Source organism: Coregonus lavaretus (assembly GCF_964263955.1).
Source record: "Coregonus lavaretus genome assembly, chromosome: 2".
NCBI lineage: Eukaryota > Metazoa > Chordata > Actinopteri > Salmoniformes > Salmonidae > Coregonus > Coregonus lavaretus.
The window spans coordinates 5,175,849-5,190,353 of record NC_139989.1 but is presented as its reverse complement, the minus strand read 5'-3'; the positions used below and the strand labels follow the sequence as shown (position 1 = coordinate 5,190,353).

General features: G+C 45.2%; 1 protein-coding gene across 1 annotated transcript in view; it reads right to left on the bottom strand.

The window, feature by feature from the left end:
• Positions 1 to 14,505, bottom strand: part of LOC311102751 (receptor activity-modifying protein 3-like) — a 47,196-nt gene that overhangs the window by 12,636 nt on the left and 20,055 nt on the right. The window contains exons 2-3 of the mRNA XM_084144137.1: positions 10,840 to 10,869; positions 10,246 to 10,408 (exon numbers count right to left, since the gene is read on the bottom strand). Of these exons, the coding sequence (XP_084000263.1) occupies positions 10,246 to 10,408; positions 10,840 to 10,869 (193 nt within the window). The remainder of the gene's footprint in view (positions 1 to 10,245; positions 10,409 to 10,839; positions 10,870 to 14,505) is intronic.

Sequence of the window (14,505 nt, the reverse complement as noted above, 5' to 3'; positions counted from 1 at the left end):
GACATCAAGGCACACTCAACCTGCATGGCTACCACAGCATCCTGCAGCGATACGCCATCCCATCTGGTTTGGGCTTAGTGGGACTATCATTTGTTTTTCAACAGGACAATGACCCAACAGACCTCCAGGCTGTGTAAGGGCTACTTTACCAAGAACGAGAGTGATGGAGTGCTGCATCAGATGACCTGGCCTCCACAATCTCCCGAACTCAACCCAATTGAGATGGTTTGGGATGAGTCGGACCGCAGAGTGAAGGAAAAGCAGCCAACAAGTGCTCAGCATATGTGGGAACTCCTTCAAGACTGTTGGAAAAGCATTCCAGGTGAAGCTGGTTGAGAGAATGCCAAGACTGTGCAAAACTGTTATCAAGGCAAAGGGTGGCTATTTGAATATATAAAATATATTTAGATTTTTTTTAAACACTCTGTCACGATCGTCGTATGGAGTAGACCAAGGCGCAGCGTGATGAACGAACATATTTAATCTTTATTATCTTCAGTGATAATAAGAACAACAAAACAACAAAACAAAATGTGCAGTCCTACGGTTTAACATAACCAACAAGGAGCAAACCAAAACGGAAACAAGATCCCACAAACACGAATGGAAAACAGACTGTTTAAATATGGTTCCCAATCAGAGACAACCAGCCACAGCTGACACTCGTTGCCTCTGATTGAGAACCACACTGGCCAACATAGAAATACAATACTAGAACACGACATAGAAACACAAACACATAGAAACTACACACCCTGGCTCAAAATATAGAGTCCCCAGAGCCAGGGTGTGACAGTACCCCCCCCCCCAAAGGCGCGGACTGCGACCGCGCCTCAACAAAACCCAAACAGGGGAGGGCTGGGTGGGCATTCCTCCTCGGAGGCGGTTCCGGCTCCGGGCTTGACCACCACCCTTCAATAATCCCCCCGTAGCGCCCCTGGTCCGGTCTGGCCCCGCTGGCTGGAGCTGGACTGGACATCGATGGAGCGGATTGCGTAAGCTCCTTTGTGGAGCCGCTGACCGGTACCTGATCAGGCACCGGTGACCCAGGCACGGGTTGTGCCGGACTGACGACGCGCACCCCTGGCTTGGTGCGTGGAGCAGGAACGGACCGGACCGGGCTGACGATGCGCACCCCTGGCTTGGTGCGTGGAGCAGCAACGGGCCGGACCGAGCTGACGATACGCACCCCTGGCTTGGTGTGTGGAGCAGCAACGGGCCGGACCGGGCTGACGATACGCACCCCTGGCTTGGTGCGTGGAGCAGGAACGGACCGGACCGGGCTGACGATGCGCACCCCTGGCTTGGTGCATGGAGCAGCAACGGGCCGGACCGGGCTGACGATACGCACCCCTGGCTTGGTGCGTGGAGCAGCAACGGGCCGGACCGAGCTGACGATACGCACCCCTGGCTTGGTGTGTGGAGCAGCAACGGGCCGGACCGGGCTGACGTAACGCACCCCTGGCTTGGTGCGTGGAGCAGGAACGGACCGGACCGGGCTGACGATGCGCACCCCTGGCTTGGTGCATGGAGCAGCAACGGGCCGGACCGGGCTGACGATACGCACCCCTGGCTTGGTGCGTGGAGCAGGAACGGGCCTTACCAGGCTGACGACTCGCACCCCTGGCTTGGTGCGAGTGGCAGGAACGGGCCTTACCAGGCTGACGACTCGCACCCCTGGCTTGGTGCGAGTGGCAGGAACGGGCCTTACCAGGCTGACGACTCGCACCCCTGGCTTGGTGCGAGTGGCAGGAACAGGCCGGGCCTGGCTGGCGACGCGCACCGTAGGCTTGGTGCAAGTGGCAGGAACAGGCCGGGCCGGGCTGGCGACGCGCACCGTAGGCTTGGTGCGAGTGGCAGGAACAGGCCGGGCCGGGCTGGCGACGCGCACCGTAGGCTTGGTGCGAGTGGCAGGAACAGGCCGGGCTGGGCTGGCGACGCGCACCGTAGGCTTGGTGCGAGTAGCAGGAACAGGCCGGGCTGGGCTGGCGACGCGCACCGTAGGCTTGGTGCGAGTGGCAGGAACAGGCCGGGCCGGGCTGGCGACGCGCACCGTAGGCTTGGTGCGAGTGGCAGGAACAGGCCGGGCCGGGCTGGCGACGCGCACCGTAGGCTTGGTGCGAGTGGCAGGAACAGACCGGGCCGGGCTGGCGACGCGCACTGTAGGCTTGGTGCGTGGAGCAGGAACAGGCCGGGCCGGGCTGGCGACGCGCACCGTAGGCTTGGTGCGAGGGGCAGGAACAGGCCGGGCCGGGCTGTGGAGACGGATAGGAGGCCTGGAGTGAAGAGCGGCCACAACCCGTCCTGGCTGAATGCCTACCTTCACACACTCTGTGTGAGGCATCCGCACAGGATGTACAGGGCTGTGTACCCGTACTGGCATAACAGCACGTGACACTGGCGCAGGATATCCGGGACTGAGGAGAGGCACTGGAGACCACGAGCGCTGAGCCGGCACACTCCGTCCTGGCTGCATGCCCACCTTCGCACGACACGTGCGGGGTGCTCGCACAGGACGTACCGGACTATGCCGGACCACTCGTGGCACAGTACGCAGCTCCGCATACCGCGGAACCTGCCCAGTCCCATGCTGCCATGCCTGAGTACGGGGAGTTGGCTCTGCTCTCCATCCAGGCTCCACCAACCTGCCTTCTGGCCCCCCAAACCCGGTGGCCTCCTCTCCAAATCTCCCAAATCGCCCTGTGGCAGCCTCCTGCTGCCCAGTCGCCCATGCCGTGTGCCCCCCCCTAAAAATGTTTTGGGGTTGCCTCCCGTCCGTCCGACGCCGACACTGCTGACGCCGCTGCTCCTCTCTCGCCAGGGCCTTAATCCTAGCCCATGGCCCTTTTCCCCCGAGCATGTCCTCCCAGGACCACACTTTGCCCACCTGGGCCATCGCCAACCTCTCCAGCTCCTTTCCAGGCGCTTCCTCCCATGTCCAGGCAGCCTGCTCCTGGACACGCTGCTTGGTCCTGGAGTGGTGGGATCTTCTGTCACGATCGTCGTATGGAGTAGACCAAGGCGCAGCGTGATGAACGAACATATTTAATCTTTATTATCTTCAGTGATAATAAGAACAACAAAACAACAAAACGAAACGTGCAGTCCTACGGTTTAACATAACCAACAAGGAGCAAACCAAAACGGAAACAAGATCCCACAAACACGAATGGAAAACAGACTGTTTAAATATGGTTCCCAATCAGAGACAACCAGCCACAGCTGACACTCGTTGCCTCTGATTGAGAACCACACTGGCCAACATAGAAATACAATACTAGAACACGACATAGAAACACAAACACATAGAAACTACACACCCTGGCTCAAAATATAGAGTCCCCAGAGCCAGGGTGTGACACACTCTTTTGGTTACTTCATGATTCCATATGTGTTATTTCATAGTTTTGATGTCTTCACTATTATTCTACATTCTAGAAAATAGTAAAAAAAAAAAAATGAAAGAAAACCCCTTGAATGAGTAGGTGTGTCCAAACTTTTGACAAAAGTGTTTTGGGATAAAACATTGAATTTGGCCTTACTTCTATTAGCTCATAGAAACACAATGAATAACAGCTTCATACATGGATAAACAGATAGTAAAAAATTTGCCCTATATCTGAGAGATAAAGACATTTTTTAAAACATGTATTTAACCCCTCATCTTAGGCACTAAACTATCTCCATTCATTTTTTAAATTGGTACCCGGCTACCTTCAGACTAGTCTTGTGAGGCTTGTGGACACAGAAGACTAGTGTTCGTGAGAGTCTCATCTTTCCATAGAGGGGTCATAATAGTTTGTAGGCCAAACCGTTCGGACGCTCCAGACATTTACATGAGAATACCAATTTTCAGGATGTCTCATGGTCTGACAAACATAGCTCTAGCTCTGCCACCTTTCACTGCAGATGCGGAAGGGCGACATCGGCAGATGCGGCAGATTGAGATATCTCTAGCTTAAATAGATTTTGATGGGGATTTTTTAATTATGGTATTTAGATTTATGCGGGGGCACGGACATCAACTCTATGTTAACAAGGGTACATTTTAGATTAATGTAGTCATAGCCGTGAGAAGTAGGGGTGCTGAGGGTGCTGCAGCACCCCCTGAAAAATGTAAATTAAAATAATATATATATATAAAAATATATATATGTATAGATTTTTATTCCACAAAAGTTGTGCACTGGGCTTTTAGTAGTCCTATATTAGCGGACCGATATAGCCGTCTGTAGCGTTGGCAAATTTGTTTTAAAAATCTCCTGTGCTTCAGATAAAGGAGAAAGCCTGGAGTATTTTTGTTTAAGTAATAACTGGAAAAACTACACTATTTCCAGCAGCTGTAAACATTTGGTGCACGAAAAGAGCTGGGAACGTTTGGCATATTTGAAATGTTTTCTCATATGTATTTCTCATGTAAGGAAAGCAAACAAGTTCCAAGCTTCCCACTCGCTAAACAAAACCAACCCACAATGCCAACATTACAGGTCAACGTCACTACCAAACATTGCCTGCAGAAATATTATTCAGAAATGGCAAAGACTTGTAAAACGCTGTTTGGGTTAGCTTAAAGTAGCTTAAGTTAGCAGTGGCTTTTGAAACATATCTGAATTGTGGATCACTGTCTTTTTGGGCCACATAGAATACTTTCAGGGTAAGTAAACATTTATTTAATGAAGCCACATACTCTTTATAAGGTCTATAAAAATGCTTCAGAAATCATTCATCAGCAAACAACACGCTAGGACCTTTCATATAACCGTTTATGCTGGATAATATTGCTTATAAATAATTTGTGAAGTATCCATGTATTGCTTATGAAGACTTTATGAGTGTTCTAAAAAGCCTTTATAAAGTGTTGATTGTTCCAATGGGATCCTGTTTTGAAGTGTTTTGAGTCCAGCTTGTCAGAAACATAACAAAACATAATTATGTCTGATTGTGTAGAGTCAATGAGTCCATTAGGTTGTCAGAAGAAGCTATGCTGCTGAAAAATTCATCATAGTCTGCACTGCTCTTTAAAAAATAAAGGCTATGTACAGACAGACATACTTGGGGGAGGAGAGGACATAAATCAAATCAAAGTTTATTGGTCACGTCCGAATGATAATCTCATCCAAGATGGATTATTGCTGGATTGTTTTTGGATTATGGTTGTTGAGGCCATTTTCTTGCCCCAAGGGTCAGTAGCGTAGTACAGTTTTGCTGGATTTATGTCAACTCCGTCAGACATCATAAAAGGCATTTCATTTTTTACAATTATTGTCCACCAAGTGTTTAAAGGCCTTGATTATTTCATTCTAACATTAGATTATTCAAATAAGTAATACAAACCTCCAAACTTCTTTTTGTTTTGTTTTATAGCACTATTAAATGCTCCATGGCTAATTTCGTTATAAAGCAAACATTATCCCTTAGCACAGCAAATAATTCAATTGTTTAAGCATATGTAGCAGAACAGTGATTAAAATATTTTTGCCTCTACATTTTTTATTTTAATACAAACATATGTAATATATGGAAAATGATTCACTTCAAAATCCCAATAAAAGCATAACCATTCTATCAGATCTTTCAGCACTCTGACGGAGTTGACGTTAGACAAAAATCTGATGGGGCGGCAGGTATCTTAGTGGTTAAGAGCGTAGTGCCAGTAACCGAAAGGTCGCTGGTTCTAATCCCCGAGCCAACTAGGTGAAAAATCTGTCGATGTGCTCTTGAGCAAGGCACTTAACCCTAATTGCTCTGGATAAGAGCGTCTGCTAAATGACTAAAATGTAAAATGATGGAGTTGATGTTTTACAGAGTTGACAAAAATTGAATTTTTCTTCTTCAATCCCAAGGGATTGACCTGGGACCTGGGAAAAAAATGGTTCCCTTCAAGTTGTGGTAAATTGATTTAATTTCCAACCCCTCTCCATATGTCCTCTGTGACTGGACTGTAATTACCAAATGTTCTGTTCTACTAAATCACACAGACAGTAAATTATCATTGCGTTTACAAATGGCCATTTGGGGCCACTCTAACATGCACTGATGACCTTGGAGGAGCATCTGTTAGTTAGAAGGCAGACCAGGCCTGCTGATGATAATGTCCCTGTGTTAATATTCATTAGGAGTGGACGGCACCGTGCCTGGCATTCAGTCTCTGTGAGTTTTCTGCAGTTGGTCCAGGCCTCCTTGGCTGTCCCATTCTCTTGACTGTGTACCCGTGGTGAGATTCAGATTCGCTCATTTGAATCAATATATAGATTTAGGATCTTAATTTGATCACCTTGTTGTTGCAGGAAATGTCATGCACAGCAGGAAATGCAAAATCGTAGTGTATTCAAGGTTTAAAAAGTCAAGGTTTGTAATTTCCACTTAGAAATGTCAGACTTGATTTTTCCTAACAAAAAATCTATCAACCCCCACAAAAAGGTCCATTAATTATAATCCACACAATAATTTACATTTCCTGTTGCTGCAGAATTATTTTCCTGCTCTGAGAAACTGGTCAAATTAAGATCTTACATTTGTAGATGGCCGTGTATTTTGGAGAGAGTTCACTCTAACTTATACCGACGGCTCGCTGACATGGCCGCATGCTTCGTTTTTTCTCAGCGCGGAACATAAACGAGGACCAAAGGTCCTTCACTTTCTCTCATTCTATTTCTTTCTCATCAGAGCACCACAGACTCCCATGGGATGTCCATGAGAATATATATGTCTCATGAATAACATGTTAACAAGTACTGTAAATATAATTTTCAAGCTGGTATGTATGGTAACGGCTGTCTTGATTAGAGAAAATGTAAGCAATGTCTTGACAATACGAGCTACTGCACATAATAAGAGGTATCGTACAAGGTACAGCTTGTGCCATATATTTTTTCCCAGAAATCATCTGTGAGATGCCCACAAGAAAGTGACTCACACAATGGTGTGATGGTCGAAAAAGTTAATGAGTTAATTAACAATTCCCATGTGGACACCTTCATTCTAGGAACAGAGGAGGCTTCACTTACTCTAGGGGGAAGAGGGAAAAGCAGGAGGGAAGGGTTTGTGGAAATTGTGTGGTGAAAGGAGTCAGGCGCAGGAGAGTAATCGCCGAATACAGAGTTTATTCCTTCGTTGACACACAAATGCGCTCCAATAGCGATCAACGAAACAGGCACAGGGGAAACAAACATCCCTGGCAATCACACTGTAACGGAATCCAATAATACATAGGCACAGGGGGAAAATCTACCCTGGCAACACAATGTTATGAGTAGCTCCACCGAGCTACATACTCTCACAATTAACAATCACCCACAAGGACAAGGGGGCAGAGGGAACACTTATACATAGACTAATTAGGGGATAGGAACCAGGTGTGTGTGATTGACAAGACGAGACAATTGATATGATGATTGAGGCGGCAGTGGCTAGTAAACCGGTGACGACGAACGCCGAAGCCTGCCTGAACAAGGAGGGGAGGCAGCATCGGCCGAAGTCGTGACAGAAATGTCAGTTTCACCCTGTAAAGATAATTTCACACAAAGATCTGGCCATCTGTTGGTAATAGAGAGGTGTTTTTGGTCAATGGCTCAATTCTTTCATAAATGTTGCCATCTGAAATTGCAACACAAGTGGCCATCTTTCGAAAGCCCTCACTGTGTTACTCATTAGACTAAACTCTGAGCTACGCCAGGAGATACCTATTTGATATTATGTTTTGAAAAGAGATAGGCTATTCTATGATGGAATCTAATCCTAACTTGATGGCTTGATACAACATCATCCATCTCTTTAGCAGCTCAGGCTGATTATCACAACCCTGATTGAATCCCTATTACGTTCTCTGTCATTCATGCTGAGTTTTATTGAGGCTTAATCAGATCCAGTAGGGCAAAAATCAATGCTAGGCCTCGGAATCCCCAGCACAATTATTTACATAACATTGACATTTACAGAGGGACATTTCTTTAGTGTTGATTTGGCATATACAGTGCATTCGGAAAGTATTCAGACCCCTTGACTTCATCCACATTTTGTTATGTTACAGCCTTATTCTAAAATGGATTAAATAAATGTTTTCCCTAATCAATCTACACACAATACCCCACAATGACAAAGCAAAAACAGCTTTTTATAAATTTTTGCAAATGTATTACAAATAAAAACAGAAATACCTTATTTACATAAGTATTCAGACCCTTTGCTATGAGACTCGAAATTGAGCTCAGGTTAATCCTGTTTCCATTGATCATCCATGAGATGTTTCTACAACTTGATTGGAGTCCACCTGTGGTAAATTCAATTGATTGGACATAATTTGGAAAGGCACACACCTGTCTATATAATGTCCTACAGTTGACAGTGCATGTCAGAGCCAAAACCAAGCCATGAGGTCAAAGGAATTGTCCGTAGAGCTCCAAGACAGGATTGTGTCGAGGCACAGATCTGGGGAAGGGTACCAAAAATTGTCTGCATTATTGAAGGTCCCCAAGAACACAGTGGCCTCCATCATTCTTAAATGGAAGAAGGTTGGAACCACCAAGACTCTTCCTAGAGCTGGCCTCCCGGCCAAACTGAGCAATCGCAGAGAAGAATTGGTCAGGGAGCTGACCAAGAAACCAATGGTCACTCTGACAGAGCTCCAGAGTCCCTCTGTGGAGATGGGAGAACCTCCCAGAAGGACAACCATCTCTGCAGCACTCCACCAATCAGGCCTTTATGGTAGTGTGGCCAGATGGAAGTCACTCTTCAGTAAAAGGCACATGACAGCCCGCTTGGAGTTTGCCAAAAGGCACCTAAATGACCTTCAGACCAATGAGAAACAAGATTCTCTGGTCTGATGAAACCAAAATTGAACTCTTTGGCCTGAATGCCAAGGGATCACGTCTGGAGGAAACCTTGTACCATCCCTACAGTGAAGCATGGTGGTGGCAGCATCATGCTGTGTGGATGTTTTTCAGCGGCAGGGACTGGGAGACTAGTGAGGATCGAGGGAAAGATGAACGGAGCAAAGTACAGAGAGATCCTTGATGATAACCTGCTCCAGAGCGCTCAGGACCTCAGACTGAGGTGACGGTTCACCTTCCAACAGGACAACGACCCTAAGCACAGAGCCAAGACAACGCAGGAGTGGCTTCGGGAAAATCTCTGAATGTCCTTGAGTGGCCCAGCCAGAGCCCGGACTTGAACCCGATCAAACATCTCTGGAGAGACCTGAAAATAGCTGTGGAGTGACGCTCCCCATCCAACCTGATAGAGCTTGAGAGGATCTGCAGAGAAGAATGGGAGAAACTCCCCAAATACAGGTGTGCCAAGCTTGTAGCGTCATACCAAAGAAGACTCGAGGCTGTAATCACTGCCAAAGGTGCTTCAACAAAGTACTGAGTAAAGGGTCTGAATACTTAGTTTTTTATTTGTAATACATTTGCAAAAATGTCTAAAAACCTGTTTTTGCTTTGTCATTATGGGGTATTGTGTGTAGATTGATGAGGGGGAAAAACAATTTAATCCACTTTAGTATAAGGCTGTAACATAACAAAATGTGTGAAAAGTCAAGAGGTCTGAATACTTTTCGAATGCACTGTATGGGTGTGTGAGTATGCCTGTGTATGTGTGTGTTTGCGTGTGTATGTATCTGTGTGTGTGGACGATTGAAGGGTGTAAGAGAACCATACTGGGTCAGCCAGCAGACACAGGTGCCGCTCATTGGCGAGGGGGAAATTAACACTGGGCAGGCCCAGCCAGGCAAACAGCCCCCTGGATTTACTATGCCAACTGGCATTTGGATGCCAATGTCCTGTTCATACACAAAGAGCCAGATGCATGCATTCACACACAGAGAGCGGGCACAGATTCATTGGCACATTTTTTTTACTAGACTACCTACACTGCAATACAGTATTCTTTGATTTCTCCTACAGCATGTCTCTTAAGTCAACTTTTTAAGTAGGAAAACTGTTCTGAGCTTACCCAAGATGTTGTACAACATTTTTAGTGCTGAAATGATCATTTTAGTTGAAATATGTTTTATTTTGGCTTCAAGTTCCAAATCTTAGACTGCCTCCAAAAGCAAAATGTTTACCAACAGGTGGAGTGGGGCTACACAGGTTTTGCTGGCTGGAACTAATCCCACCTTTCCGTTCTCACACAGATTTATTCCAAAATTATACTGAGTGCCTTTAAGAACTGGGGCAGTGCATTGATATGACTCTGGCTTGTTCTGATGAGACTGAAAGGGCAAGAGAGGGCAGGGGAGTCTTTTACCTGATGAAGTGTGTTAAGTTGCACCAGTTTTGGGGATCCACATAGGCCATCTCTTGCTTGAAGCCCTCCCCACACATCTCCATCTCCCACAGCAGCTGGGTCTCGTTGCACAGAGCCACACTAGGCCTTCGTGGTATAGACTCAACATTGATATTCTCGGTGGCTGCAGGACATAAAAAGGTCCAAATTACAGAAGGTCCAAATTACAGAAAGAAACATGACATGTAATGTTCCACAGTAACATTAGGGTCATGTTCATTAGGGCAAGCAACAGAAAAAGTTCTGCAACTGAAAACAAAAATTAGTGTTTCTTAATGGAGTCCAGATTGTCTCTCCCGGTTTCAGTCCATTTTCTTTCCATTGCCTCATGAACACAACCCAGAACTGAATCTATTGTTATAACAAATAGCGGCTATTACTTCTGGCACAGGGCATGTCAGAAGTCAGGAAAGTACATTTTGTCAATTTTGACTATTATTGTTATCACAAGGTTAAAATGACTTCTTCTAAAAACATCAAAAGTCCAGCATTTGTAAGCTGTGCTACACAGTGTTTCATGTCTTCAGAAGGAGATGTAAGCTAAACCTTGCTTACCTGACAATCCTTTTGTCATCCAAGGGTTCACTGTCAAAGACAAAATCACACAGACTTGAAACAGAGTTAGTAGTCATGACAACAGTCTCAGTGAAGCATGACTTCATTTGGCATCAATATTAAAGGTGCAATATGCAGAAATCACTCTGCCATTTCCTGGTTGCAAAAATTTGAATTTGAATAGTTCGCCTAATTTCAGTTAATGTGACAAAACAAGCAATGTGTAGAGAACCATTGTACCATCTAAACCGCTGTGAAATATATTTTCAATAACCAAAAATATTGTATTTTCAGCTGTTTGAAGCTGGTGTACAAAACCGAAAGTAAAAGATGCAAAAACGAAACTTAAGAATGGGAAGCATAGAAATTGTGCAAATAGAACAGATCTACCGCTTCTTAGACTTGCTTTCAATGAGAATGACAGATCTAGAACTCCCTTTTCTATGTGAATTTGGTCGCATCAGCCAAAAAGTTACATATTGCAGCTTTAAACTTTGTTGACAAAACTGAAACATATATAGAACCTTTAACATAAAACTGACAATTCTGACCAGCTGGTCATTACCTTTCCCATTCTAAACACATCCTGGCTGACAAAAAATAATGAAATATGAACCCACAGTTCATGAAACAGCAGTGTGAGAATCGCTAAATGAGTAAATGATGCCCAGAGGAACAAATTCATTAAGGAGTTTTCTGGAACAATGCCAAGCTGTCTGATGTCGGATGTTGTTGCTGCTGCTGCTGTTGTCATGCACGAGCGCACACTGAAATCAGGGGGGAAGAGAGCGTTATTATAATGTTGAAGCTGAGGAGATGGCTATAGCTAGTTCCCCTTTGCACGCTATCGTGCTGACCTGAACCAAACCATGCCGGCAAGGATTTTTACTTTTCACATTGTCATTTTCAGCACGATTCCAGCAACTAAAGTGGATGCGTAACCAGGCCAGCTCAGTGCAGCTTGGTTTGTCTCTGCTTGGTTCGGCTCAGTAGTGTGAAAAGCCCTTAACTGTGTGCTGCGGTGGCTGTCTATGGCAGTATCTCAGATAGAGTTTAGCGATAGGGGAAGGATAAAGAAATGGTGACTGGCACTGCTCAGAGCTACTGTCTGTCTCTTAGGACACCTGTCGTCCTGTCGGCTGAACCTGTGCCCCCACCCCGAGGGGGCTCTCTCTGATGAATATTTACTCCATCAAGAGTCTATCCCCTGCCGTGATTACTAATACAGAAATGTCGCATCTGACTCTCAGTGTATGGAGGGAGTATAGTATAGTATAGTATAGTATAGGATAGGATAGGATAGGATAGGATAGGATAGGATAGGATAGGATAGGATAGGATAGGATGGCATAGGAGGTAGAACTCTTCTCTGAGCTTTTAGTACAGTGTTTGTCAAACCTCTCCCTGTGGAGCCCCAGATGTTTCACAATGTTGTTGTAGCCCTGAACTATCAGACCTGACCACCACACCTGACTCCCACACCTGACTACCACACCTGACTACCACACCTGACTAGAACACATGACTAGCACACCTGAATAGCACACCTGACTACCACACCTGACTACCACACCTGACTACCACACCTGACTAGAACACATAACTAGCACACCTGAATAGCACACCTGACTACCACACCTGACTACCACTCCTGACTACCACACCTGATTCGACTAGACTAAGGGCTTGATGATTAGTTGACAAGTTCAATCAGGTGTGCTTGTGTGACAGAGTGGAAATTGACAACCCTCTGCACTGTAACACAACATACTCCAAAAGCACCTTCTGGTTGTGGGGAGATGGTACTGGTAGGTCTCAGGAAGACCGTAGCGGTCCCCTTAGTCATCCTCTACACTATCTCTGGGAATAGATCAAATTCATGGAACGGGGATCTCAGAGGAGAGGATTGAGAAACGTTGCTTAGAGGGCATACACAACCCCAGCACAGGACAGAGAGGGAGTAGAGGCGATATGGCGCAGTGTGAAACCTCCAATCTGACTTCATGCCATGTCTGTTGTTTGGCGCTGGTACTGCCAAGTGTGGGACACACACATAATCAATCTTCTATCCTCCTCCCTGACCCAGCTGCATGTTACTCCCTCAATGAGCCTGTGTAGAAATCCTGTTATGTGGGAATTTGAAACCTCTTTCGCAGCTCTTCAAAACCAGAGCATCACAGAAGCACCTACTAGAGAACACACACACACACACTCTCACGCATTCGTTTAGTTTTCACCTCGGTTGCTCTTTGTCTCACCCTCCCCCCATTTTCTTACTAGCACAACTACAGTACCTCAATGACCAGGCAGTAAAACCATGTTCCTTGTTTTCTCCTTCAAGTGCCAGTCTTATGCCCAAATCCAATCAATCACAGATAGGTAAACCACACTGTGGAATCACTCAGAATGTCTACGATGTATCAAAGGTGCTGAACACATTAAAACAGACAGTCTCGTAGACTTTGTAATTGTTGGATATTGACTCGAAACCACAACTGTCCTTAAAGACAGTGTACGCATTCTGAGTGAACCCACAGTTGTTTTTACTTTATATGTGATTACAAAAACTATGCTGTTTAGTTCAGTCTCACCCGGGGGATAACTACGCTAAATTTAGCAATTTCCTCCCGCAGGATATGTGTTCAAAGCAGAGGGGTCTGTGATCGCTACGTGTGATAAGTTCAAACGGTAGCGGGGCATGACACGAATACAGGGTCGTCACACTGAGTGTTTTCACAAATCAGTCCCCCCCCTCCCCCTGACAAACCTTCAATACTATGTACATCCCAGACACAAAGGCATTCAGCTTCCCTTATACCCACACTGTGTTCCCCCACCATTGTATAGGCAGCTCATGGCTCACTTTCCCCCCACCTGAAAGAGTTTGTCTATTATTGGTTTCAATTTACAGTTTTAGTTTCCACCTCGTCTGGAAAGTCTGGAAGGAAACACTGATAACACACTGATAACAAACTGAAACTGATAAAACACTGATAACAAACTGAAACTGATAACACACTGATAACACAATGATAACAAACTGATAACACACTGATAACACACTGATAACACACTGATAACACACTGATAACAAACTGAAACTGATAACACACTAATAACAAACTGATAACAGACTGATAACAAACTGAGACTGATAACACACTGATAACACACTGATAACACACTGATAACACACTGATAACACAATGATAACAAACTGATAACACACTGATAACAAACTGAAACTGATAACACACTGATAACACACTGATAACAAACTGATAACACACTGATAACAAATTGATAACACACCGATAACAAACTGAAACTGATAACACACTGATAACAAACTGAAACAGATAACACACTGATAACACACTGATAACACACTGATAACAAACTGATAACACACCGATAACACACTGATAACAAACTGATAACACACTGATAACAAACTGAAACTGATAACACACTGATAACAAACTGAGACTGATAACACACTGATAACACAATGATAACACAATTATAACAAACTGATAACAAACTGATAACAAACTGATAACACACATATAACACACTGATAAAAATTGATAACACACTGATAACAAACTGATAACACACAGATAACAAACTGATAACACATGATAACACACTGATAACAAACAG